The sequence below is a fragment of the Spodoptera frugiperda genome, chromosome 9 (genome assembly GCF_023101765.2).
Source record: "Spodoptera frugiperda isolate SF20-4 chromosome 9, AGI-APGP_CSIRO_Sfru_2.0, whole genome shotgun sequence".
NCBI classification, from domain to species: Eukaryota; Metazoa; Arthropoda; class Insecta; order Lepidoptera; family Noctuidae; genus Spodoptera; species Spodoptera frugiperda.
Window position 1 is genome coordinate 5,326,304 of NC_064220.1, and position 26,507 is coordinate 5,352,810.

The 26,507-nt window shown below is 36.9% G+C and overlaps 1 protein-coding gene across 1 annotated transcript; it reads left to right on the forward strand.

Moving 5' to 3' along the window:
* The first annotated feature begins 1,407 nt into the window (after window positions 1-1,407).
* On the forward strand, window positions 1,408-18,479 carry LOC118271250 (probable cytochrome P450 301a1, mitochondrial). The gene is made up of 8 exons (XM_050696044.1): window positions 1,408-1,966; window positions 14,211-14,404; window positions 15,204-15,405; window positions 15,746-15,908; window positions 16,337-16,506; window positions 16,815-16,893; window positions 17,331-17,528; window positions 17,968-18,479. Exons 1-8 carry the CDS (start codon window positions 1,491-1,493, stop codon window positions 18,073-18,075), a joined length of 1,590 nt encoding a protein of 529 aa, XP_050552001.1. The 5' UTR covers window positions 1,408-1,490; the 3' UTR covers window positions 18,076-18,479.
* Window positions 18,480-26,507: the final 8,028 nt, after the last annotated feature.

Here is a 26,507-nt window from a genome sequence, read left to right on the forward strand (position 1 = left end):
ATAGTTACCAAAAGTGAAAAATAGTAAATATGTTGCCATTATTAATTGTTAATCTTAAAAGAAAATAATAGCACCATCTGTAGTTAAGAACGAGCAACTTGAGATTATAACTAAGTTTAACGTTTGGTAGATAGATGGCATTCGCCGTATAGCTGATGCCTGATGCATCAAAGGGTATGACGTTGATGATATTCTGATGCAATGAGTTAACTAATTAGTTTCAAGGGCTCCTTTACTTTATGGATGGTTTAATTTATTAAGGGCAGCGCCAGAAGTGTACTAAGCGTACAAAATGTTGTTTAACATAAAATATTTTTGCTCGAGTGCATAGTTTTAAAAAAACCGGCGTAAACAACAAACTGGCGTTGCGTTTAAAATACTTATTATCGAGGCCTTAACATTGTTTTGGGTTCATTGCGTGATCATGACTTTATAATATTCGCACACAATGGCCTTACATGCGATATAATACACGATTTTATTCCTATTTCAGTTTCATGTTAAAATCTGCGCATTATTTATTAGTTATGCTTTCTCTTATTAAGCGAAAATTTAAAATTGGTAATATTATTATAAGTATCTGTGTAGGATTAAGTACCTAACTTTAAAGCAACTTGAACTTATTTTAACTATGAACATAATTCTAGTCTTAAGTTTTCACGTTTTTGAGTTTCAGGATTTTTAAAGGGTCTTTTTTTCTAGCTATGGTCGCCCCATTGCAGGGTAAAGGCCTCCCTTTCTCCTTCGACTCGTTTCTTCGCAGAGCTTTCTGTGGCCAATCCTTTCCATAAGCATCGGGTTCTTTTCAGCCTGCCGTGACGTCTATTGACGTTGTTTTGGCTCCATTCAATAGTAAGGGTCTTATGCAATCAATAATTAATTTTATCAGATTTTTTATTCGACGAAGTTTGCGACAGCCTAGATCTGAATGCTTTACACAGTTGTAGGTAGGATACTACTTTGCAGAGTACGAATGATTAGGTTGGTAGGTACTCGTAGTTAACTATAGAATTAAATAAAACAATGATCACAAATAAATAAGAAATGCATCGTACATGGTGTGGACCGAGATCGTTGCAACTGGACTGCAATTGGACAAAATACAGATTATTAAAAAGAAACATTTTATGTTACCTACACCTTCGCAGCTCATCAATCAAACTTTGTAGACGATGACACACACGTATGAGAGCTTTCTTAATTTATTTCAATTAAATTGTAATTCTTAATCAGATTGGACACCTATCTAGTACGGAGTTGATCTAAAAATACGATATTTTAATTTATTTATTTTCTTCACATAGATTAAGTAGCTACTTACTTAAACCATAATTATATTTTATCATCAAACAATCACTTGCAGAAAGAGAACGGCTAGTAATTGCCGTCCATGACTGCAATGTCAGAAGCAACATCGACTCCCGCGCAACGGTACACCCTAGGATCTCGATAGCGGCGTGAGCGCAGTCGTCGTCGCGGCCTTAACCGCCATGGGTCGTTCTCTCCGCACGTTTGCGGCCTACACACAGCCGTTCGTAGTGAAAAATGCCCGATACTCCACAACCGGGTGCCCGTTCTCAAAACGGCAACGTTCCCAAATTGCCCCCACCGCGGAATTGAGTGAAGAAATTTTCTCGAATGCTAAACCTTACTCCGAAGTTCCTGGACCAAGACCGATCCCGATACTGGGGAATACGTGGCGGATGGTGCCTATTATCGGGCAGTTCGACATTTCGGAATTCGCGAAAGTGACCCAACATTTTTTGGACACTTACGGGAGGATTGTGCGTTTAGGAGGATTGATTGGCAGACCGGATCTGCTGTTTGTGTACGATGCGGATGAAATAGAGCGGATGTACCGACGGGAAGGGCCGACACCGTTCCGTCCTGCGATGCCTTGCCTCGTCAAATACAAGTCTGAAGTCAGGAAGGATTTCTTCGGAGAACTGCCAGGAGTTGTCGGAGTGTGAGTAAAAAAGACAAATCTATTCACTTAAAAGTTTCGCAGCTAATGAGGTATAGCGACCTCTTGCTCTTGACCTCCTTTTTAATTTGGTTAGCTTTTATTTTCGTTTTACTTTTGAACCGGTTCTTTACTGTGGGATTTATTATTTGTACTCCCAATTTCTAATCTGTCTAATATTGAAATTAGTTGACCCAATTTACTGAGCAAACGACTAAGTTCGTCTGAATGCGCTATGAATTAAAAAAGTCGGTTTTTATTAACATCTGCGAGAGTCTAAGTTCCGTTAACGAACGGAATGCGTAAAACTTTCACTCTGCAAAAACGAAGCGAGTTGAAAAATAGACATTTAATGATTTTAACATAGCCTCATTATGATAGATAGACATATTTTATGATGATACTTTGAAAATATTATTCTCTAAATTAATACAATGTTATTGCGAAAGTCTTTAACAAGGTTGGATAAGCTAACTTAAAATAGGTACCTATTCGATATTTCTAAACTTTTAAAGTCAAGGTATGCATTCGTTTTGACCATAGCAGGTTTGTATATTTTGTAATATTTAATTAAAATATATTTTATTATGTATCTTGCAACTTTACGTGACGGGCGTAGTAATAAAATTCGTGACGACTATGAAGAGTTGTAAAATGTTTAACAACAACATTAAGTAGTTTTGTAATTGTTAATTGTGATTAAATTGTTTGTTAATACAATCTAGACTTAGCTATAAAGTTAAATGCATCTTTAATTAATATAAATATGAATATTTTAGTAGATTTATTTTAGTGGCTGCGGTTTGCGTGTTTAGAAGATTCTCTCGCATATGTTCCCAATTCCTATCCTGTGGGAATATTGTTATAAAAAAGTAATAGGATAAACTGAAAAGATAGATTATATAAACTAGGTATCTACCTACTTCCTAGTATCTACCTAGTAGATACTATCTATATATCTAGTAGATCTATTAGGTAGATACTAGTATTTACACAGAGTTTTAGTGTCAACTAATATAATTTTTACGACTACAAGAAGTACTCAGATATCTAAGTAATTTTAAGATTCTTGTAGGTACTCGCTTATAACATAAAGTCATATGTACCTATGCATACATATGTTAAATATGTAATAAAATAAACAATAAATAAAAGCCATAATAATTTATCAAATAAGAACAATAACAAATCAAGTAGACTTGGAAACATTTTCAAAAATGGATGACGATTATTAAGCTACATTAGTCGAGATGTTGTAAGTTTTTTTTTTAAATTTAGGTAATGATTAATTAATTAATTTTAATATGAAGGCTTATATTTTGAGTGTGATATGTTAATTTGCTCAGACACTCACTTTTCGTTATAAAGAAACAGAACTGAGTGTTACATGTTTCTACATATACGTATTTAAATATTTCTGCCAAGAACCTCATGGATTAAAAGAGGTGAGGTTTTAAATGGATGTGGGCCAACAGATGTCGTAGTCACAAAGTATTGCTTAACCTCGGTAGGTCCTACGATCGATTTGTTTAGCGTGCGTATGCGCAGCGCAAAGATACGTGATGTTCGTACCTAACTGTTTGTTTATCTAGGCTATAGACTAGTGCTGTATGTGTAGGTTAGGCTATGTAATTTTAAACACTAGCAGCTGGATATATGAATAGCCGATCTCTATCCAAAATCTTAAAAGCCAAATTCAAAGCCTATATGAAACCATAGATTTTGAATTCAGTTTAACTTATTAATTTCGGCTATAGGTCTACTGTAACTCATTCTATTAAATAAACAAATCTATCCTCTTTATAACATTCCTAGCTATTTCTGCGCGAAATGCTAAAGCCCGCTCTGATCGGCACATATTGATCGTAGCGGAATTCGTCCTGCTTATATAGTCTATAACGTTGTTCAATAAATGGACTATCCAACAAATAAAGAATTATTCAAATTGGACTAGTAGTTCCGGAGATTAGCGCGTTCAAACAAACAAACTCTTCAGGTTTAAATATAATATTAGCATAGATTATATATATCTTAGAATAGATGGTCAGCCTTTAGTGAATATATCTGCAAATGATGATGATGATTATACATGACATATTATAACAGAAAATTAGGTAGGTCACATTCATCTAAATTACGTAATCTGTTATTGAGTATTTCCACTTTCGGGAATTCTGCTTCGTCAGTTTTCAATTTGAGTGTTCGTAAAACCGCATTGTCATCATGATTGTATACAGTTATAGTATTTGCATTCTAGATTTTGATGTATATGTGAAGGTTATTTGTATACAAGCTTATGTTTAAAATGTATATGTTTATAACTGGTTTAATTATCGTGTTTTACGATTGTGGAATTGTTTGTTTACTTTTTTTGGGAACTAATTTTGATTTATTGCTTCCTTTATTTGAGTTTTGTTTATACAATGTAGTGTAACACTTCTGTCTGCACTAATGGGAAATACCAGCATGCATCTACAAATATAAATTGACACGTACCTATGTAGGTACTTAGGTGCGTGCAAGATTTGCAAACACCATAATTATTTTATTGCATTAATTATTGTTATAGAGTCTGAAAGAAATAAAAGTTTGGAATATTCTTCTGTGTATAGTAAAGAATAGTTCTGCTCTTCGTTTAAGAGTATGAAGCCCTTTAGCTTAACAAAGCTAATGGGCTTTTACTGTCAAAGAACGTATCATTAATGCAATGCTTCATGCTAATCTTACATGTTCTTAGTATTATAGTATATAAAGTTGAAGGTGTTTGTTTATTTGAACACGCTAATCTGCTATCGAAAATACTGGTCTAATTTGAATAATTCTTTTTGTATTGGATAGTGCATTTATCGAGGAAGGCTTTAAAACATCAAGATACGATTAATAGAAGCTAAGCGAAAGTAGCCAGCAGTGTTTAATAAAAAGTCTACAACGCATTACAGTCATAAAGTCTATCTACGTAAAGTATAAATTCCCGGAAAAAACACCAACAAAATAATTGCCATATTTGCAACTTTCAATGTTAAAACTACACAATAATATTTCTACAAATAGAATAGTTTAGGAGCTGTTCGCACGTAGTCAGCTCTAATGCCTTGTTCACACTACGTTAGTGCTTTAGTCGAGTAACGAATATTTAGTAGCTCCCTCTTGCTTTGATTATGGGACAGAAGCGAGAGAGAGCTGGTAAACACTCGCTACTCGACTAAAGTACTAGTGTAGTGTGAACAAGGCATAACTGTTGACAATGGAAGTTTAGCACAATTGTGACTATTGGTTCAGTTATTAACACATGGTTTAGAGGTCAAAATGTTAGATAATATGTCTTTGAATACATGCATTGTCATTCTGATAGTTAAGTTTCCATGTTTATGGACCTGAGACACCCTTGAGATGGTTAAATTGTATTTTGTTTACGTCAAATTATTATCTTGTCACTTCTAGTGGGAACTGTTGGACTTCTGAATAAGAGATTCTCGATTGAAGTGGGTAATGTAGATGCTTTTAGTTGTCGATTGTCGACAATTATCGGATGTATGATTAGGTTGATTTTTTTATTTGAGACTTACTTTATTATTAAACAAGCGTCTGCCAGCGTCGCTCGCGTTCCCGTGGGATAAAAAGTATCCTGTTATTCCAGTTCCAGTTATGTGTGTTATTCCAGACCATAATCTACCTCTGTTCCTAATTTCAACCCGATCCATTCAGTTGATTTAACGTGATTGAGTAACAAACATACACACAAACTCAATAACTTTCGCAATATCAGAAAGCTTAATTATTTTTATTAAATAAATTACATTTTCTTAATAGAGTTTACCCTTGGTAGTATGGTATGTTCCACCTTAGGTTGCAACGACCGGTTTCATCGCGAAAGCTGTTTTACCGCAAATGTCTTCGAGATTTTTATAGAAGTCATTTCAACTTGGATTCAATAAAATATTCTTCGATTTGTTAGTTGCTTTCTAATCTTGTTGTTAAGTATCGTCCTTTCGAGTGAAAGTTCGAAAAAGAATATTAAGAGGTATAAGTATCGTCTTTTAATAGCTTTCTAAACAGTTCTAAGTTTTAAAAAAATATCCTTACAATATTTATCACTTTTTACCGAAAATTATTGTTGAGGACTGGGTTAAGTAATCGTTAAATGCCTCTGAGTTCGGCGGTACCTAAAGGGCATTGTATATAATAAGGCGACGCCTTTGTCAAATACCCATTAAGTATAATAAAATGTCTTTGATTTCCTTCGAGGAATAAATAGAATTAGTTAGTTGCTGTTCAAAACCTAATAGGGTGTGTTGTTTTGTTAAGTATCGTCCTTTCGAGTGAAAGTTCGAAAAAGAATCTCTTTTAATAGCATTCTAAACAGTTTTAAGTTTAAAAAAAATATCCTTACAATATTTATCACTTTTACTAACGGAGACTAACTGCCGCATTCAGAGACATTTAATGAGTTACGATTTTGTACCGAAAACGATTGCTGAGGACTGGGTTAAGTAACCGTTAAATGCCTCTGAGTTCGGCGGTAAAGGGCGTTGTATTTAATAAGGCGACGCCTTTGTCAAATACCCATTAAGTATACATCGTAAACAAAACTTAATTTATGAAAAATGGCTGTTATTTTTTACCCGACTGCGCCAGAAGGAGGGTTATATAATATGTAGGTGTGTATGTAACTACATTGTACACCTCTATCTAATCCTTCGAGGAATAAATAGAATAACGAATTAATTTTGTTTATAGCAAGAGTGGTTTAGGAACTGTGTGGTTTTGAGTCAGAGTCGGACACTCCCTCTCGTCTGGCCCAAGGCAGGAGAAACAATTGGATGACTTTTCCTCCTTAAAAAAAAAACAACTTTGTTTGCGTTAATACTGTTGGCAACGTGTATAAATTGACACCAACCTAAGGACAGTCCTTAAGAATTTATTTGGAAAATCCCTTTTTCAACTTATTTGTCACACGTATGATGAATAGACTCATTGGCTTATTAGCAAGTGCACGTAAACAAGTAAACTGTACACGTTTGCGCTGTTTACAGTATGATTGTAAATGGCACTAGTTGGAATAGTCGTTGACTTATTTAGTACCGATAAAATTTTATATAACTACTTAAGGAGCAGGATTTTATATAATATATGTAAATTGTAGTTACGATGCTAGTAGGTAGTACCCATATAGTAGGGGTAATCTTTTTAGGAGATTATACATATATAACAAAGTATTTACTGTCATGGATAGGCTGGAGCCTGGAGCGATATCCGATATCATATATCGCGATACGGGCGGTTACATCCTCTTTTTTTAAATAACTGCGATTTAACGCCAAGCGTAGCAACTATAGCAAGCAGGCAAACCCCTTTAGTTATTAGTTTTATAAAATATGTAAATAATATTGTAAGCTGGTAGTCATTTTTCCGTTTTATTTTGAGCTAGGTATGTGTCATGAAGAAAATACATAGACTACAATAGTATTAATAAAAATTATATTTACATAACTGATTCTTAGTTTGCATTATATTCATCATGTTTAAATCGTGTGGTGTCATTTATATTTTTTATTTTCAATGTTTTTTTTTCTTTTCATGTTTGTTGTATAGACAATGGCATAACAATTGTAAGACCACGGTTTAATTAAAAGTTAAGTAAATGTAACTACACAGAACATGGTGAGTACATTAAGGTTAACTACTCAAGAATATTTTTTTTTAGTCCTAATGATATTCAGATTAACTTACTAATATTAAAAATGCGAAAGTTCGTGAGTTTTGATGTACGGTATGTTTGTTGCCAATCGTCAAAACAGCTGAAGGGATACGAAATTTGAAATTGATACATTATAAGTAGCCTGGAATAACGCAGACAAAGCCACTGGTAGAGGCTCGTCTCGAATGTAAACGGTAGATTCGTTGAAACTGGATATCGTTAATAACAGAACATATGACTGAGCGCAGTACTTGGCCCACTTCGGAAGCAGAGCGAAGCGAAAGCCGGTTACTGAGTGACGTGACGCGCAACACAATGACACATGCCCAAAACAGACAGTGAAGTTACCTCCGGACATCATTTTATGTGGCGAAATGTTTTTTTTAACGTGGAACAGGTCTTTCATCATCATTTCTTAGGCCTTTTTGCCTACGTAGGATTCAAAAGATTATTCTCTCTATTAGGTTGAAGAATATACATAGTTTAATAAGTTTACGTTTGTGAGAAAACTGGTTCCCTATGTCTGTCTAATTTAATATCTGCGGCGAGCAACGGTGGTTTTTAAGTTAGTAAGAGTCTGACACTCTTTCTCGGCTCACGGCTCACGGCAAATGCAGTCAATGGATGACATTTCGCGCTCAACAAAAAGAAAGATTAGTTTTACGATACCCGCAGAAAGAGTAGAGGTATTGACAAATTATATTGTTACTTTGCGGTTAACAACTGTGACACGCTTTGCAGTAATTAATTCATCTACACTTTGTACTGACTGACAAAATAATTATACATGTCGACACACTATAGCCTTCTGAGATCTGATAGTCAACACAGATGCATTTGATAATTGCGAAATTCAATGCTAATCTCAAATTGCAGCAGATGCATGAGCACGCTTGGGTGATTCTTATAATTTTGATGTTAGCGTGTTTATCTAAGCATTATTTTAGTTTAATTGTCTGTATTTCGGTCGATTAATTGTAAATTATTTAAGAAGATGTAGGTATTAGAGTCCAGTTGGTTTGATTGATTTCATAGAATTGATCGAATATTTTTATTATATGAGCAATATCATTCACAGATCGTAAACACTTAAAGGCAAACGTTAACCTATAATCTTACTGAATTATAAAAGTGATTTAGGATGCAGATACATAATTTTCAACCAAATACCATAACAATTTAAAGTCCAAAATCCAAAAAAAGTAATTGTACCCTTTACTAGAAGGACATGATGACGTCGACATCACAAGAAAGTTCCTTCTCAAACTGGTTGAAACTGGTTATTTCGAAGATGTGGACAAAGCGGCAATTATCCAGGAAGCGATTGAGGTAAAGGACAAGGTTGTATATGCAGTGCGTGTAACTGGTGATTAAGATAATGATGGGTCCATGACGATGAGAGATCGAGCTATGAATGTTGATGTAGGAATTATTGTAGGAGGTATCTAGAATAGCTATTATTGTAGTGTTGAATAACGTAATGTATGTTAAGTAATACGCCATAAGGTAGAGCGTGATATATCAATTTAGAAGATGATGAATTTATACTGTTATGTACGGGTCGGGTATATCCCTTTTATTGATGGAGTGCACTGGCAGATATTATAAAAATAGGACTGAAATTTCTATTCGTCTGATTAATTAAGTATCTGGAAGATGAATTCAATTTTTTTTTGTAATATGTACTTAGGTATCGTGAGTCATACACAAATTAATTAAAAATCACACATTAATAGTTTCGAGTAACAGAGAAACTCTTCATCATGAGCAGCGTTCGCAGATGCAGTGACGTCCGCAGGCTGCGCGGGTGGCCGTAATATTTTATTTATTAAAATAAAAAAATTGTAAAACCCAATGGTCACGACAAGAACTCAAAAAATTATCTTACTACCTCAGAATTAAGTTCTATTTCGAAAAACAAAATGACATAAAACGACATCTACATCTACCTCATACTTTAACAACAATGTGTCTTACATTATTCTTGAGACATTATAAAAAATTGAGATCAAAAGCAATGCAAGCTACTTTAATGACGCCTCGGTGTTGAGAAACTAAACACTCTCGGTAAGCGACTGAGGGAACCGGTTGCGAAACGGAGACATAGTTAGGTTTAGACTTTTATGGATACAAACTTGTTATTTGAGGTTCTGTGAATGTATGTTAGTGATTAAGCCATAAACGAGGTTACCTATGTTCTAAAAACTGATGTTGATGATGTAAAAGATCACGATTGCATTTTTTTAAACGTTGCCTCACACTAGGATTTTCTCCGGTGTCGTGGGTGCGTTTACAAACATACAAGTTCACATACACATGACACCCAAACTCGGAACATCAATTTGTGGTTTACACAAAGAGTTGTTCCGTGTGGGAATCAAACCCGCGACACGTTGCACGGCAGCCAGTTGCCTAGCCACCGCGTCAACCGTGCAGTCAATATTGTGTCTGTTTTTCATAGAATTGAGAGTTGGTTAGGACTGGGTTCTGGTGCGTTCATAGACAGTTTTTGTTTCTATCTTTCATGACATAATAGCAATGGAACTCTTAATCTCTATGAAACTCAAGTCGCCAGTAGCAGCGCGACAATCGCCGCGTCGTGTATCGCGGAATGCTGCTCAAGCAATGAATATGAGCCTCAAGCATTGCTTGAAACTAGTCGAGTTCCTTGTCAAACAGCTACGGGTGTAAGCCGATAATATAATAATTTATTGAGTATGTCTCACAAAAGTTATAGTAGAATAATACCAAGTTACTTACCAAAGCCTCTTCAAAAACCTCCTAATTATAATTTATCGCATTCCTTACATTCTTAACTCATAAAACTAGCAACTGTTTACTAAAGTTAAAGGCAAAAGACCAAACCTTTGTTTGTCCTAAAAATAGTTAACTAATTGGAAATATGGAAATAGCTAATGTGTGAGTATATAGTTATCTTTGCGGATCTTAAGACGTAAGTGTACTTAGTAAGATGAGGCGATGGGCAAACAGACAAACATCCTTTCAATGGTGTTGAGCACACTCCACGTGTCCACTCTGTAGTGCTTGTACTGATCGCACGTCAGTTATTTGTTAAACAAGATTACGATTATGTTCCTTTATGGGATGGACTTTTACTTATTTATTTATGTTTTTTTTATGGTATATCACATGATAGTAAGTAATCACCGCCGCTCTTAGACGCCCGAACCACCAGAGGTGTTACAAGTGCGTTGCCGGCCTTTTGGTGGTTAGCAATTTAAGGGTTGTTTGGGGAATCGGGGTTTGAGAAGATTAGGAAGGGGGTGATTGGGCCTCTGATAACCTCACTCATACAACGAAACACAATGCAAGCGTGGTTTCACGTTGGTTTTTGACTCCTGTCGAATCGGCAGCAACATCATCAAAATTTTCAGAGACTCGAGTACGAATTGGAAATCATTTGTGGTCTATGTTGAGTAGTTGACGTGTTGTAGCTACTCATGATAATTATGAACTGCGATACCTAACTTGCTTGCCACGCACGTGGATAGGAGCTTAGATTCTTCTAAAGGTGAACTCTTTTTTCAACAGTGGTCTTCTGATTGATAACTATGTAGTTCTTGAAAGTAGACCACAGGTACATTAGCACTTTACTTACCTACATTCAATTTAAACAAGTCATCTGTGTACAGAAGAATTGAATCATTGTTATCTCAGGAAAAACGTGTTTGACTTATTTTTTCACACCTGACTATGGTATTCTGTTGTGTGATGATTCAGTTTGCGTTAATAAAGAAAAGTAGAAGTGTTTTAATAATTAAGTGGACACAAGAGTAGACACTGTAGTTAAATGATTTATGTCGTAACACCACTAGTGGGTTATGAGCCTCCTCTAAATAATAATTGTTCACTATAATGTCCGGAGTAATCTGAACTATTACAGGGACAAGATGCATAGTTATTACTCAAAAGTCTTACTCATGTAAAATTCTTACTAACTTACTTCTTAATGTAAAAGTCTTACTCATGTAGCTTTAACTCAAAGCTACGGCCTCAGTGCATAAACGCTAGATCAATGGAATTTTAACTTTGCTAGTCATACAGAACACGATCAAATAATTTCCCTTACCCGCTTGCATTGAAGCGAATCATAGCAAGCGTCAATGAACTTGGAAACAGCTGAGTGGTCGACAGTGACAGTGACATAAAAGTGTCATATTCCCATAGAGAGAAGTTTCGAGAAAGATTGGCGCACGTTTCTAATGTCTTCCGCAAACAAGAGAAAGTTTAAGCTGTTTTTGTTTAGTAAAAGTTCATCGACATTTGTGTTGATTTGTTGTTGGAAGAGCTACTTACGATTACTTATAAATACTTATCAGAATCCTTAGTATGAGTTTGCTTTACTTTTAAAGTAATAGATACGAAAGCGTGTTCGGTGCACTGATTGGCCGTCTCGCATAACCAACCTATCAGAGCGCCGAATGAAATTTCGTTTAGATAATTTTAAACATAAAGTAAATTTGTACTATGGGTGCAGTTATTCCTCGAACGTACACACATTAGTCCTACAATTTTTCAACATCTTTTAGATATTTTTTTGTGAATGTTTAATGATATGTTTAAATGAATTTATATTACTTACACTTTGTAATCATAGCAAACTAAACTGAAAATGAATATACTGTGCCAGTACATACACGGAAATTAATTGCCTGTAGACAGTCAGTTAGTCAGTAACTATGTGTTAATATAACTATTAATTCTCCTATTGATTTAAGTCAGTTAAAGAGTTAATAATATGTTTCTTTACAAAAGAAAGGTCAGGTTGTATGCAACATGAGCACTTATGGTTAATACAGAGATTGCAACGTATATTTATTTATATGACATTTTAACGCTTCGTGTGTTTAAATGTCATTGTCTTGTACACAAGGGAATTATCGGTTAAAGGTTACATTTTATTAAGTACCTACTATCTTAGATATATTATCTTCTTTTATCTTATGTTCTTCTTCTTTTATTATTATCTTTGTGTACACTGGCGCCTCTATTATCTCCTTCAAAGCAAGTTCTGTAAAAAATAAAAAAAAATATAGAAAACGTCGGAAAGAACAACTATGTGCTTCTGTTTGATGCAAAAAAATTAACCTCATGATCACATATTCAATGAAAAAACGATAGAAATTCCCAATAAAGTCTCCTGGTCACGTATAATGTATAATAGTTTCTTTTTTTTTGTTAAGGAAAAAATAAAGCAGGTACATCCATTATCGTGCCACACATGCAAAGCGAACGCGATATGCATAGAAAATGTCCAATCGTGTTGATCAGGTGTTATGTATGCAAGTGGAACGAAGGATATTGGACATAGTCCAGAAGTACCAACGGTGCTATTACCGTCTTAAATCTGCAACCTTTTGTTGTTAACTATATATATAACTGATCATTGCAAAGTCAAAGCATTTATTTCAATTAATCCTCAATCAGGCACTTTTGAAACGTCAAATTGTGTTAGCCGTCAGTCTGGCGTGAATAGGTTGCTCATGGGCAGACGTGCTCCATCGTAGACCGCATCATCACTAGCGGCGAGATGGCGGCTAAACGTCGACCTATCAAATATACATAAAAGTCTGTCTGTAGGTAATAACGCAATAGGGAACTGCAGTTAGCTGTTTAGTCCGTAACTGCGGATACCCTAGCGGGTTACTAGAGCTCCAGCTCAAAGCAGGAGTTGGAATAGGGTGGTTTTTAGTCAGTAAGAGTCCGATACTTCCTCTCGCTTCACCCAAGGTGAATGGTGTTTGGATGAATTTTCCTCAGTAAAAAGCTTGCTTAACAATGACAACAGAAACTCATAAGCAGTGATAGGAATAGGTATTGCTTATTAGCCTTAACTTTGAACAGAGAACAGAGAAATCCTATCACTACTCGTTAGACCCAACTTAGATAGTCCATGTTCAATCCATATCGTGCATAGTGTGATCGTGTTCGTCGCATTTTCTCACGCATGCGCTTCAATTACACATATTTATTCCCAAGACGATTTCATCGGAGTTATGCTGTCATTTCCTCGTCATCGGTGCTGTATAGTGTAAATATAATATAGTCTTTGGAATTCACACATAAAAGTGTGTCTATATGTATAACCACTGTACTCAGAGTCATTTTGCTTAAACTATTCCTTAGCAATTGCTTTCGGAACAAAATCTTTATTAAGAATAGTGCACTAGTTATAACAGTAATATTCGCCATTTACTTATGATATTATCTACTTTTGTAGGTACAGTTACGACTGTAATTAACTAGCGAAAAGTGTTTTGCTCTTCCAACTTTGCCTAATCTTATGATACTGGTAGTTGTATAGATATCCGGAGCTGCGGACTACCTAGCGGCTGGCGGGTTTACCGGGGTTTCGGTTCGAAAAGCAGGAGTAGGAACGGAGTGGTTTTTAGTCAGTAAGAGTCTGATACTCCCTCTCGCCTCGCCCAAAGCGGGAGAAGTTATTGAATGATTTTCTCCCCTTACAAAAAAGCTGCATAGATGTTTTTATTAGATTCAGATTATAATTAATTTTCTTATTATTTACAGCCACGGAGAGCAATGGCGTCGTTTTCGTTCGAAGGTCCAGCGTCCTATACTGCAGCCACAGACGGTGAAGAAGTATGTGGCTCCCATAGAGATGGTTACAGAAGACTTCATCAAGTACATGGAGAATGCTCGCGATGAGAATGGAGATCTTCCTCATGAGTTCGACAATGACATCCATAGATGGTCGCTTGAGTGTAAGTATTTATTTTAACACTGTACCTTTTTCCTTGTCCACATTATATTTTATTGAAACTTCCTAAATACATATAATGCCTAGAACATTTTCATTACTTTTGGGTCTTGGTCTTCACTCAATACATTCAGTTTTATCTGTAAGTGCTTAGGTAACTTAGGTAATATCTGTCATAATATGTATTCCAGAAGTAGGTCAAAAATTACAGTTTTGTTACGTAAATTAATGGAGACGACTGCGAATGGATTAGGCTGCACATGATGAAGAGTCCCTCTATGATTCGAAACTAGTAGAGCTTTTCTCCATTAATTTACGCGAGGAAACCGTGATTGTTAGTTAATTTAGTAGGTATGTCTCACGATAGTTATTATAAAAAAAAATTGTAGTTATATAGAAATGTAACTGTAAGGTGATGATCGAGATTAGGTCTGTATAAAAATCTACGCGCTTAGTATTCAAGTATTTATTCTTAATCTTAATTATTCAGTTATCTTTACGTTACTAGTAATCTAACTGCAGCTAAATAGCTACATTAAATCATGCGCTACTAATTGATTAGTCAGTCAAGCATTACATGATGCTCATGTGATCATACTGATCATTGTTAGTTAATTTAGAAAAGAACCATATGCTTTAAACCTATAAAAGTTAATTCGGAACATAAAAGTTTAATTATTTCTACTTTGTTGCAAAACAAACAATATATTCTTGGTCAGGGGCAACTATGTATATTACGATATTGTGCTGCCATCTTGTGTAATACAATTTAAACTAACAGCGCCATCTATTGACATTTACAGGTATCGGCCGCGTCGCCCTCGATACGCGATTGGGTTGTTTGTCTTCGGACTTAACCAGCGATTCAGAAACACAGCGTATAATTGATGCGGCAAAATTTGCGCTTAGGAATGTTGCTGTGTTGGAACTTAAGGCGCCGTATTGGAGATACATACCGACTCCACTTTGGACCAAATATGTTAATAACATGAACTTCTTCGTTGAGTAAGTGTATTTTATTTTAAGTTTGAAACTATCGTCTTAATAATATTTTTCCTTTAATTTGCTCTCTGCAAAAAAAAACTTTTTTTTTTAACTTTGCCACACACTAGGATTTTCTCCTGTGTCGTGAGTGCGTTTATAAACATACAAGTTCACATACACATGACATCAAGACCGAAACAACAATTTGTGGTTCACACAAAGAGTTGCTCTGTGCGGGAATTGAACCCGTTACACGTCGCGTGGCAGCCGGTTCCCAACCACCATGCCAACCTTGCAGTCAGATCTTACCTACACCTTAAAGTTTTGCTTTTGTAGTTAATAATTCCATTTTCTATTTCAGGCTTTGCAGCAAATACATCAATGAAGCTCTCGATCGGCTAAAAACCAAAAAAGTGACTTCTGAGAACGATCTGTCTCTTCTGGAGCGTGTTCTGAGGAGTGAGGGAGATCCAAAGATCGCTACTATTATGGCACTCGATCTTATTCTGGTTGGAATTGATACGGTAAGAGTTGTTATAGGACTTATTTATTGTGGTTTTATACAATTGCATAAGGAGGACTTAATGCTCACAGCATTGTCTACCAGTCGTCTTTGGGACAGTTTAGAAATGTATGTGGTAGGTGGTAAGCAAAAGATTATGAGAGGTTATGGGAGGCCTTTTATATGGAAGTAATATTTTGTGATAATCTTGGCTGCGTGCATAACTATTATTTTTGAAGACACAATCAAGGCTTAATGTTTGTGACATTTGCGTAAAACTGTCAGCAATGGTACTTATAGGTAGGGGACAGTTGTTTTTTTTTTATAAAATATACGCTAATTATATTGTGCTGTCCACAAATAATTTAGAAAATTGCTCCTACATAATGATTAGCGCAACATGTACGTAAACTTAATCCGATTCATAAAGAGCCTTATCCTTTTTTTCAGATATCAATGGCAGTTTGCTCAATCCTGTACCAAGCGGCGACACGGTTGAAGCAGCAGGAGAAGATGGCTGAGGAGATCAGACGAGTGCTACCTGATCCCAGCAAGCCATTGAGTTACGCGGACTTGGATAAACTGCATTACACCAAAGCATTTGTCAGAGAAGTGTTTAGGTAAACATGCAATTTTTACTTCGCATTTGATTGCCTTTTTTTCTTAGAGGTTGTTTTAACTACGTCCATAGTTTTATAATACATGACTATACTAGCGACCCGCTCCACCTTCGCATGGGTGCAATGGTGATATATTATGCATGTATTATACGTCATGTAAACCTTGCAACCACTCTATCTATAAAAAAAACGCATCAAAATCCGTTGCGTAGTTTTAAAGATTTAAACAAACAAAGGGAAATAAGGACAAACAAAGCAACTTTGTTTTATACTATGTAGTGAAGCAAAAATTCAATTCTTTGTTCCAGAATGTATTCTACTGTTATTGGTAACGGCAGAACACTTCAAGAAGATGACGTAATTTGTGGCTACCACATTCCCAAAGGCGTAAGTATTTAAAAAAACCATTATTATAATACTCGTATTCAAGGGTCAGTTAGTCTAAAAAGGCTGATGAATGTTGAAAGTGATGTCGCAGATCGACTCCAACAACTTTACACTACTATTGGATTCTGAGTTATCGAGCTTTTCTTCAAATCAAATCAAATCATATCACTTTAATCTATCCAAAGTGTACAATGTGGTCTACATGGTTTTAATACAGTAATATGTTCCGACTATGGTCCCCATTGGGCACCGCAATCACCGCTTCTGTGAGGTCATCAAGTAATATGGTTTCTTTCGCCTCAGGGATTTCATTTTCTGGTGATCTGTCTTAAAGTTACAAATTTGGTGTCAACATTCGCACTCCACGATGTCCTCCGGTGTGGTGTAGCGTAGTTTACTAATGGACGCCTATTTCTACATAAAAAACCGTTTTCCAGGTTCAAGTAGTATTCCCCACCATCGTGACGGGTAACATGTCGCAGTTTGTCTCCAACCCTGAGGAGTTCAGGCCTGAGAGGTGGCTGGAGAGTGATGGTCGTCTGCATCCCTTCGCCTCCCTGCCATACGGATTCGGAGCCCGCATCTGTCTGGGTCGAAGATTTGCTGACTTGGAAATTCAAATTCTTTTGGCAAAGGTATGGTTATTGCTTGATATTTTACATTGGTTTTGTTTCTTAAATAAGGATTTGGTTTTCATAAACTAAATTAGGAATTTTATATTATATTAGGAACGGGGTGGTTTTTTTGTCAGTAAGAGACTCCCTCTCGCCTCATCTAAGTCGGGAGAAGCCATTGGATGATTTTCCCCTTACAAAAAATAGACCTGAAAAATATGATAAACGCCTTGTAAAGAAGCCTTTAAAGCAGTTCACCTACTAATGACGACGATGAAAAGTCCATTCGAAGTTATACTTTATAAAATACGAGTATCATTTACCTCTAATTTTAAGATTACCTACATAGGTACTAATGTTGTAAACCCAATATACAATGTCTATATGTTTCTTGACCCATTCTTATACATTTTTGTGTCATATATATATTTTTTGTATTAAATGACTTATAATTTTCCAGTTAATCCGCCGATATCGCTTGGAATACCACCACGAGCCGCTCGACTACGCTGTCACCTTCATGTACGCACCGGACGGACCCTTGCGCCTGCGCATGATTGAACGATAAGCCTACAAATATTAATAAATTAAATAATTATTTTAATTATTAATAAATACAAGTGTAATTAAATGTTATGTGTATATTTTTGGTCATAAATTATAGATATAATATATCCACTTTGATAATTTGTTTTGTTAAATTATATAAAAATATTTAATGATATTAGTTTCACAGCATCTGTTAAAATGTTCATTATTTTTTTTTTATTTTAGGCTGTACAAAGTTCATGTTTTTATAGAATATTGTTATTAAAACCGCGAATAAAAATATACTCAAAAGAAACAATTATTATGTTATCACTTAATTAGTTTCAAATAAGGTGTTTTCGGCAATTAAATGACGTAATTGTTAATGACATAATTAAAAGTTTGTGTGTAACGCAACATGTAAATAAATTGCTTAATTTTTTATTGGTTTTATTTATTTATTCTATCGACAAATAAAACAGAGGATTAAGTACGAGTTTGTTTTACGTTTAATGATGCAAACGAGAGCGCATTCGGCGCTCGGATTAATTGGTTCATCCGAGCCGGCCAATCAGTGCGCCGAACGCGCTCTCTTTCAATTTCGTTAAACTTAAAACAAACTCGTACTAAGGGTACAGATCGCTTGATGGTAAGCAGTCGTCACAGCTTAAGTACACCTGCAATACCAGAGACGAGTACATCTAGGATTTGGTCTTCTTGATTTAGATAACTAGTTGCAATTAAGACTAGAAAAGATGAAACGTAACTACTTTATATGGCCTAAATTCAAATTGCTCTACTATTCTCCCATTATAGTTACAACAGATAGGCTCTAACACAATGCCCTATAAGTAAAAAGATATCTAAAAAATCCGATGACGGTTTAGGGGACCCTATACCACCACTTTAATAACAGTCACAATCGATATTTAGTAAACTACTCCGTTACAGAATGATTGGCTGACAGACAACGCACAGCCAAAACTACTGGTCTTAGGAAGCACAAACTTAGCATGTAAGTTCTTTGGAAAGTCGATCTAAGCGTACGAAGTCGCCGGTAAAAGCTTATAAAAACTAGATAACCCAAATATGACCCTACAAGAATTCACTTTTTGTAACCTTGAAACATTCTGCGAAGTAAAACGTGCTTTTCTGAAATAGGTACAAATATCTACGTAGGTACAAAAACGGATGTACTTCGAGATAATTGAATGTCTGTCCCACAAAAGATATTAGTTTGACAACAAACAAACGAACTAGGCCTACAGATCAATGGTATCAGTAGCAAGCTTGGAGAAAACTTTCTAAAAGTACAAAGCAAAGTTATTAGGTACAGAAAGTTATGCGGTTTACGTACCATGGAAGGTACTTTTGTTTGGTTAAACATGATTGTGTTTTGCCGTGCGGTGACGAAACGTAGAAATACTTATGATTTGTCACATCACCGCTGTTCTCGTACTACTTTCAGGGGCAGTGGCGTAGCGTAGTGGGGGCGGCAGGGGCGGCCCGCCCCGGGCGGCACTTTTTAGGGGGCGGCAAATTTTAAACAATAAATAATAAAAATATTTTGTAAATATTTCAATCATTTTATATTTTTTTCGCAACTAGAGATCGGAGAAAGTAGTGATAGTGGGGATGGAACCTTTAACGAGTGGTCCTGCCCCGAGAGAGGTACCTGAGGCAAGAATCCGACGATTCGTCGGAACCAGTAATTGGTAGGGTAAAAAAGGTGAAGGCGAAATCAAGTTCCCACGATGTGGGACTTGATGAAGCTCAACGCCAACTGATGATGGGCGTCTTTGGCGCAAGCCAAACGGGTGGAGGCGCAAAAGGACCTGGAGGAGAAGATCGCCGCCAAGGAGCGCGCAACCGGTGCCGCAAGGTCCAGGGCCGGCTACGGGGCTTCCAACGTCCTCTACGCAGACCACTCAGTGGCTGAGCTAGCGCAAATGGCGCTGGAGGACAAGGAGGAAATTTTGGAGGTGGCCTCCAAGTCCTCCAACCTGAAGGGATCGGCTGTTGCCGACAAACGAAATAGGAGGCGATCTGTCGCTGCCGACCGTCGTACGCAAGATGGTCGACAGCGCGGAGTCGTGGGACGCGGTAGTGTCCTTCTGCGAGGACGTGATGTCGCAGAAGGAAACTGCGGAGCGGGAGAGGAAGATCTCGAATCCCTTCCCCGCCCGCAGTAGGCGCACCGGGCGCAGGAGAAGGGCGGACAACGCCCTCTTCCAGCCCCCATAAATGGGTCCAGGGGCGCGGGACTTGGAGAAGTCCCCGCCCCCTATTCCATAGACCCGAGGTGATGGCGTGCGCGGGTGTCGGCGCGCGCCTCCGAGACGATGCACGGGGTAGCCCAAACTTACCTACCCGGTGCAAGAGATGAGGTCAGGACGGACCTGGCATGTGATGTGGGGCTGCGGAAGAATCTGGACTCTCGCGGCCCTCACGATCACGTGCTGAGTAGACACCGGGGTGTTTTAGCCGGTAAGAGTCCGGCCTAAACCTAACCCAAACCTAACCCAAACCTAACCCAAACCTAACCCAAACCTAACCCAAACCTAACCCAAACCTAACCCAAACCTAACCCAAACCTAACCCAAACCTAACCCAAACCTAACCCAAACCTAACCCAAACCTAACCTAACCCAACCCAAACCTAACCTAACCCTAACCTAACCTAAACCTAACCTAACCCAAACCTAACCTAACCCAAAGGTTTGGGTTGGGTTAGGTTTGGGTTGGGTTAGGTTTGGGTTAGGTTTGGGTTAGGTTTGGGTTAGGTTTGGGTTAGGTTTGGGTTAGGTTTGGGTTAGGTTTGGGTTAGGTTTGGGTTAGGTTTGGGTTAGGTTTGGGTTAGGTTTGGGTTAGGTTTGGGTTAGGTTTGGGTTAGGTTTGGGTTAGGTTTGGGTTAGGTTTGGGTTAGGTTTGGGTTAGGTTTGGGTTAGGTTTGGGTTAGGTTTGGGTTAGGTTTGGGTTAGGTTTGGGTTAGGTTTGGGTTAGGTTTGGGTTAGGTTTGGGTTAGGTTTGGGTTAGGTTTGGGTTAGGTTTGGGTTAGGTTTGGGTTAGGTTTGGGTTAGGTTTAACCTTAGGTTTCGGTTAGGTTTGGGTTAGGTTTGGGTTAGGTTTGAGTTAGGTAACCCAAACCTTGGGTTAGGTTTGGGTTAGGTTTGGGTTAGGTTTGGGTTAGGTTTGGGTTAGGTTTGGGTTAGGTTTGGGTTTGGTTTGGGTTAGGTTTGGGTTAGGTTTGGGTTAGGTTTGGGTTAGGTTTGGGTTAGGTTTGGGATAGGTTTGGGTTCCGCTCAGTTAAATATCAATTATCATGCACCTAGCGCGGGGCTACTAATCGAAATAATTATATCTACACTAAATAAGGAAGAGCGATCGTGTAAGAGTGAGCATTTTCTGCCAACACATAGCTCTACCTATGTGTTACGAAGAGGGCTCTCGCCCAATGTATCGCCCACACCTTCCTCCGACATACTTATAAAAACTGAATGAAATTCGTAAACTGTTTGATTCCCTATCTTTCTCAAGCCTACTCGTTGGTCGAGTGATCGCTAATGCGTCTGCACGACAAGGGGTCTTGGGTTCGATTCCCAGGTCGGATAAAGTATTGCTGAGCTTTTTTCCGTTTTTTTTTCGAAAAACCCTGAATCAGGGGGAAAATTATCCAATGACTTCTCTCGCCGGAGCAAGGCGAGAGGGAGTGTCAGACTCTTACTGACTAAAAACCACCCTGATCCTACTCCTGCTTGTCGAGCCGGAGCCCCGGTAAACCCGCTAGGTAGTTCGCAGCTCCGGATTATTCTCGTACTACTAACTACCAATTTCAATAACCGATCTTAAACCAAACTCTTTGGATCGATCTTCATTTTTGACAGGGAGTATCAGAACTTACTGACTAAAAACCACCCCGTTCCTACTGCTTCAAGTCGGCGCCCCAGTAACTGGTTGTCTGCTTAAACTCTATTTAAAAGGGCGATCTCCAAAACCGAGTATAAACATAATGATACACCTTATCTAAAGGAAAGCCATAGTCCAGCAGTAGACTGTCATGGGCCATTGTAGATGTGTTTTACGTTTACTACTTACTGTTTTTCGCATAGATTTTCAACACCGATGGATCTCTGAATACAGGAATTCGATTTTTAAATTCTCGATAATAGTACGGAGTTCAGAATTCTGCTCGATGTATCACAATAGATTCACCCTCTATTATATGGTGCTGACCGTATGTATAATGGATGAAAATCTAGTATTTTGTAAATTAGACATAAAATATTATACCTACTTTTTTATTGTTGGCTAATGCTTACTTATAAAAGGCGTGATATTATGTTAATACCTTTAGCTAGTCGTTAACGCCTACTATTTGCACTGCGCATAGAAAACAATAGTGTCATATTTAACATATTTATGCTGTTCTGTGTAGGCGTTTGTGTGTCCATTCATACAAAACTAAAAGTTATAGTTCAATGAATATTATTTTGTGGCTCTTTACAAAGTAAATGTTTATTTTCTTGCGGATTTTTACGATTCTATTGTATGTGCGAACATGTGATTAGAATATTGGCTCAAGATAGTAGATATAATAAAGTCAAATATTTGTGTAGTTGATCAGAAACAAATTTATGCTTATGTAGGTATTTTTGTTTAAAACTTCATCAAATACTTAATTGTTATTAGGAATATTTAGTGACAGTATAATGGACTTTTTTGTGATGAATCATGTCACCATCTTTTCAACTATTTAGTTTATTAGAGTAACAGCATTGCTTTATGCTGACTGAAAACGACAATTCTCATGCAAACTATTGGGAAACGACAAAGTAATTTGGGTTGAACCATCAGGGCCACAAGATAATTTGGGTAAACGACCATCATAGCCACAAAATGACACATTACCATCCCATGTGGATGTGGATATTGCCACATTTACATAGGTACATGTGGTTACAGCCGTTACGTCTAATTAAATATTGCGTATGTTTTACTCCATAAAATTTTACTTGTGACCTCAATTTGTTTTTATATGGTTTTATGTTGTAGACACAGTGCTGAATTGTCAGCAATGTGTCTGAATGAAGTGTAAACAAGCCTTATTTTTCAGGGGGGAATATCATCCAATGACTTCTCCCGACTTGGGTGAGGTGAGAGGGAGTGTCAGATTGTCACTGACTAAAAACTACCCGTTCTTGCTCCTGTTCTTCGAGACGGAGTCCCGGAAAACCGTCAGGTCTTCAGCGGCTCCATATCGGGCATCAGCTTTACTGGGCCCCATGTAACGTGGTAGATTTTTGAAGCCTGTAACTAGTTTTAACAACTATCCTAGCGTTCGGCGTTTTAACATGTTCTCCGAAATACAGTTATTGTCATCAATTGTGTCGTCTCACGATAGTTACTTCTAAATCTTTTTTATTGCATAGGTATTCTATGATATTTTAGTCCCGAATAAATAATTATACACATCTCCATATCCACGTGCTTAACAACAAACGTTCCGTATCACTGCCAAAAATTAAGCAAGAACGCGTTAAAATCTCAAGGACATCCTTCCAAATTGAGTTGACCCAAACCAGTCAAGTTTGTCTGTTTGTCCGTCAATACACGGGGCTTGTTTAAGGAATACCTTTGTTTTTAAACCACACCTAGTCAAAGTAAATAGTACTGTTTCCTCTCAACTCTTATGTAATGAGCTAAGCTTTAATGATGTGCAAATACCGTAGACTCATTATGGTGTAATGGTTGATCATATTTTTTAATGGTAGGTGGTATTTGTCGGTAAATGTTTTTAGTTTTTAAAGTGCGTCTTCTTTCGTATACTATGTGAATGTCCTTGAGGATAATATTATAATATCTAACCAATAAAAATGTATTTGACTGCCTCGTTGGTCGAGTCGCAAGTGCGACTGCCGGACAAAGGGTCTCGGGTTCAATTCCCGATTCGGGCACAGTATTACTGGGCGTTTTTCAGTTACAATTAGTGTTATGAAATGCCATGATAGATGACTGATGAGATCAATAGTGATTTATAATTGCTGGTGATATTTAGACCTATAACCTATCAAGTAGGTTTATACATATTGTAGATCCATTGTAGTAAATTGTAGTTAAAACTCCACAGTTAAATCGTACGGTGCGTAGTTCGCATTAGACACATGATTTTAAAAATATTTTGTAGTAGAAATGGAAAGCCTTACGTAATATTTCCCCTGGTTCCACTTAATGTACCGTGACGGTTAGCAAGCATGGACTCTAAAGATTACAAGCAATTATTAGTAACTCTACGACGAGTGTGGAAATTATGTAATTTTTGCAAATTACCGTGAAAACGTTTTGAAAAGGTCTCTGTTATGTTTATGGTTTTGCAAAAGCCGCATCTAAGAAAGCTAAGATCATACTTTCTAGCCATTTGTAGCATGTGAATTGATAATTTACAGATTTAAGAATGTAAAATGGAATTATGAGTGTTTTAATACATGGTATTGAATGGAAACCGAGTTAACTAAAATCTTTTTTGTTCAGTATTCCGAGGGAATAGCTCCATTGTGAACGTAACTGCACCTAATATGCACGCTTTCGTTAATTGGCGAATGCAAGACGATTCTTGCATCTTGCTTAGAAGAAAATCAAATGTGTGGCACTGTGTCCACGGATCGCCAACGTTGTAGCATTCACTTCTCATTCTTAGCTTATCATCATTTGTAGGATGCATGCATTCTTCAAATGCCTCGTCATTTACAGTAGAACTAACAACCACACTTGCTCACGGTGGATTGGTGGTTTTAAACTTATAAAAGAAATTATAAACAAGTCCAGACTTCCTTACGCTTTCCTTCATTGTATCTCAATGATGTATTTCTTCATCGTATCAAAATATTCAATAGCGTTAATTGAGTAATAACTTTAAATCTATAATTTTGACCAACATCTGTAAACGCAGACTTGTAAGTTATACATACGATACATAATCAGATCAGCAACAATCTAATGACTCAATCGAGTTGCACACGATAGCATTAATTTCAATAATACAGTCGAATTAAGCTAATTTTCAACATTAAACAGCATCCCATTAACCGTTCATAGATTTTGCAAGAACCTAAATGCATTTATGCATATAAATGCTTTGATTTCAAATACTGACTAATGTATTTATTTTGTGGAATAAATAAATTAATTAAGGATGAATTTAATTAAATGAAAATAAAATAAAAATTAATATCTTTTATTACTTTTTCGAGTACCGTATCCTTAGTACGAGTTTGCTTTACAAACGAATGATTGGTTGGATTATGCGAGCCGGTCAATCAGATCAGATCTCTCGATTCGATCACTTTGAACGTAAAGCAAACTTATACTAAGGGTACATTTTTGCACACGGAAAGATTTTTTTGAGTCACAAGTGGGTCACTATTCTTTAAGAAATAGTTTATTGTGTATTAATTGAAATGAGTAAATGTTCTAATTTTTTAATGTACAGGATTCATTCCTGTTTATGTTCAGGAGTATTTCCGTGCGGAAAAACTGCAGATGGAAAACGACGACACAATGTGAAAGTTTGTTTGTTTGGATGTTTGTCCGTCAATCACGCTGAAACTCTTAAACGGATTTTGATGAAATTTTTTATATCACGGGAACGCGAGCGAACCGCTAACAGGCCCTTGTTTTTAGGGGGAAATCAAGAAATGACTTCTCCCGCCTTGGGCGAGGTAAGAGGGAGCGTCAGATTCTAATTGACTAAAAACCACCCCATTCCTACTCCTGGTTTTCGAGCCGGAGGCCTGGTAACCCGCGGATAGGGGCTAGTAATATAAACAAATAAAATGTACTAAGAAACAATAGGTAGTTATTTTATACTGAACTCTTTGCTAATCAACCAGTTTCGCACATAACTAGTTCTATTTTTAAAAGTAGGTTGAGGACATAATGTATTTTTAATACTAACATAAATCTATTTTAAGATCAGATATGAATATTTATTTTAGAAACGGTCACATGAAAAAAACCTTGAGACCGGTATTTGAAAGAGGTGCTTGAGTTGCATTTTATGTATTATTAATTCGAGTCACTATGTGCATAATTATATGCATTCAAGATCCACGTCGAATGCTTAGCTTAGAACAAGTCTGACAATCAATTTCACTTCGGTTTTTACAACTCCTTTCTCCCTATTAAAAAGAAGTCAATTCAATTGCTGTATATGTGTACCTATATACCTTATATTAACTATCGTGAGAGACACTACATTAACTAAAAATCACGGTTTACTCACGTAAATTAACCTCTTGAATGCCAGTATGTGAGACACAATAGAAAACACTCGTGTGTCTCGCGTAGATCTGCGCTCCCGGTATACTACGGGTTAATGGAGAAAAGCTTATCATGAGCAACATGCGCAGACGCGGCGACATAGGCGTAGCCAGGTTTTAGTTTCGGGAGGGGTTCAAGAAAGTCGACCCATGAATG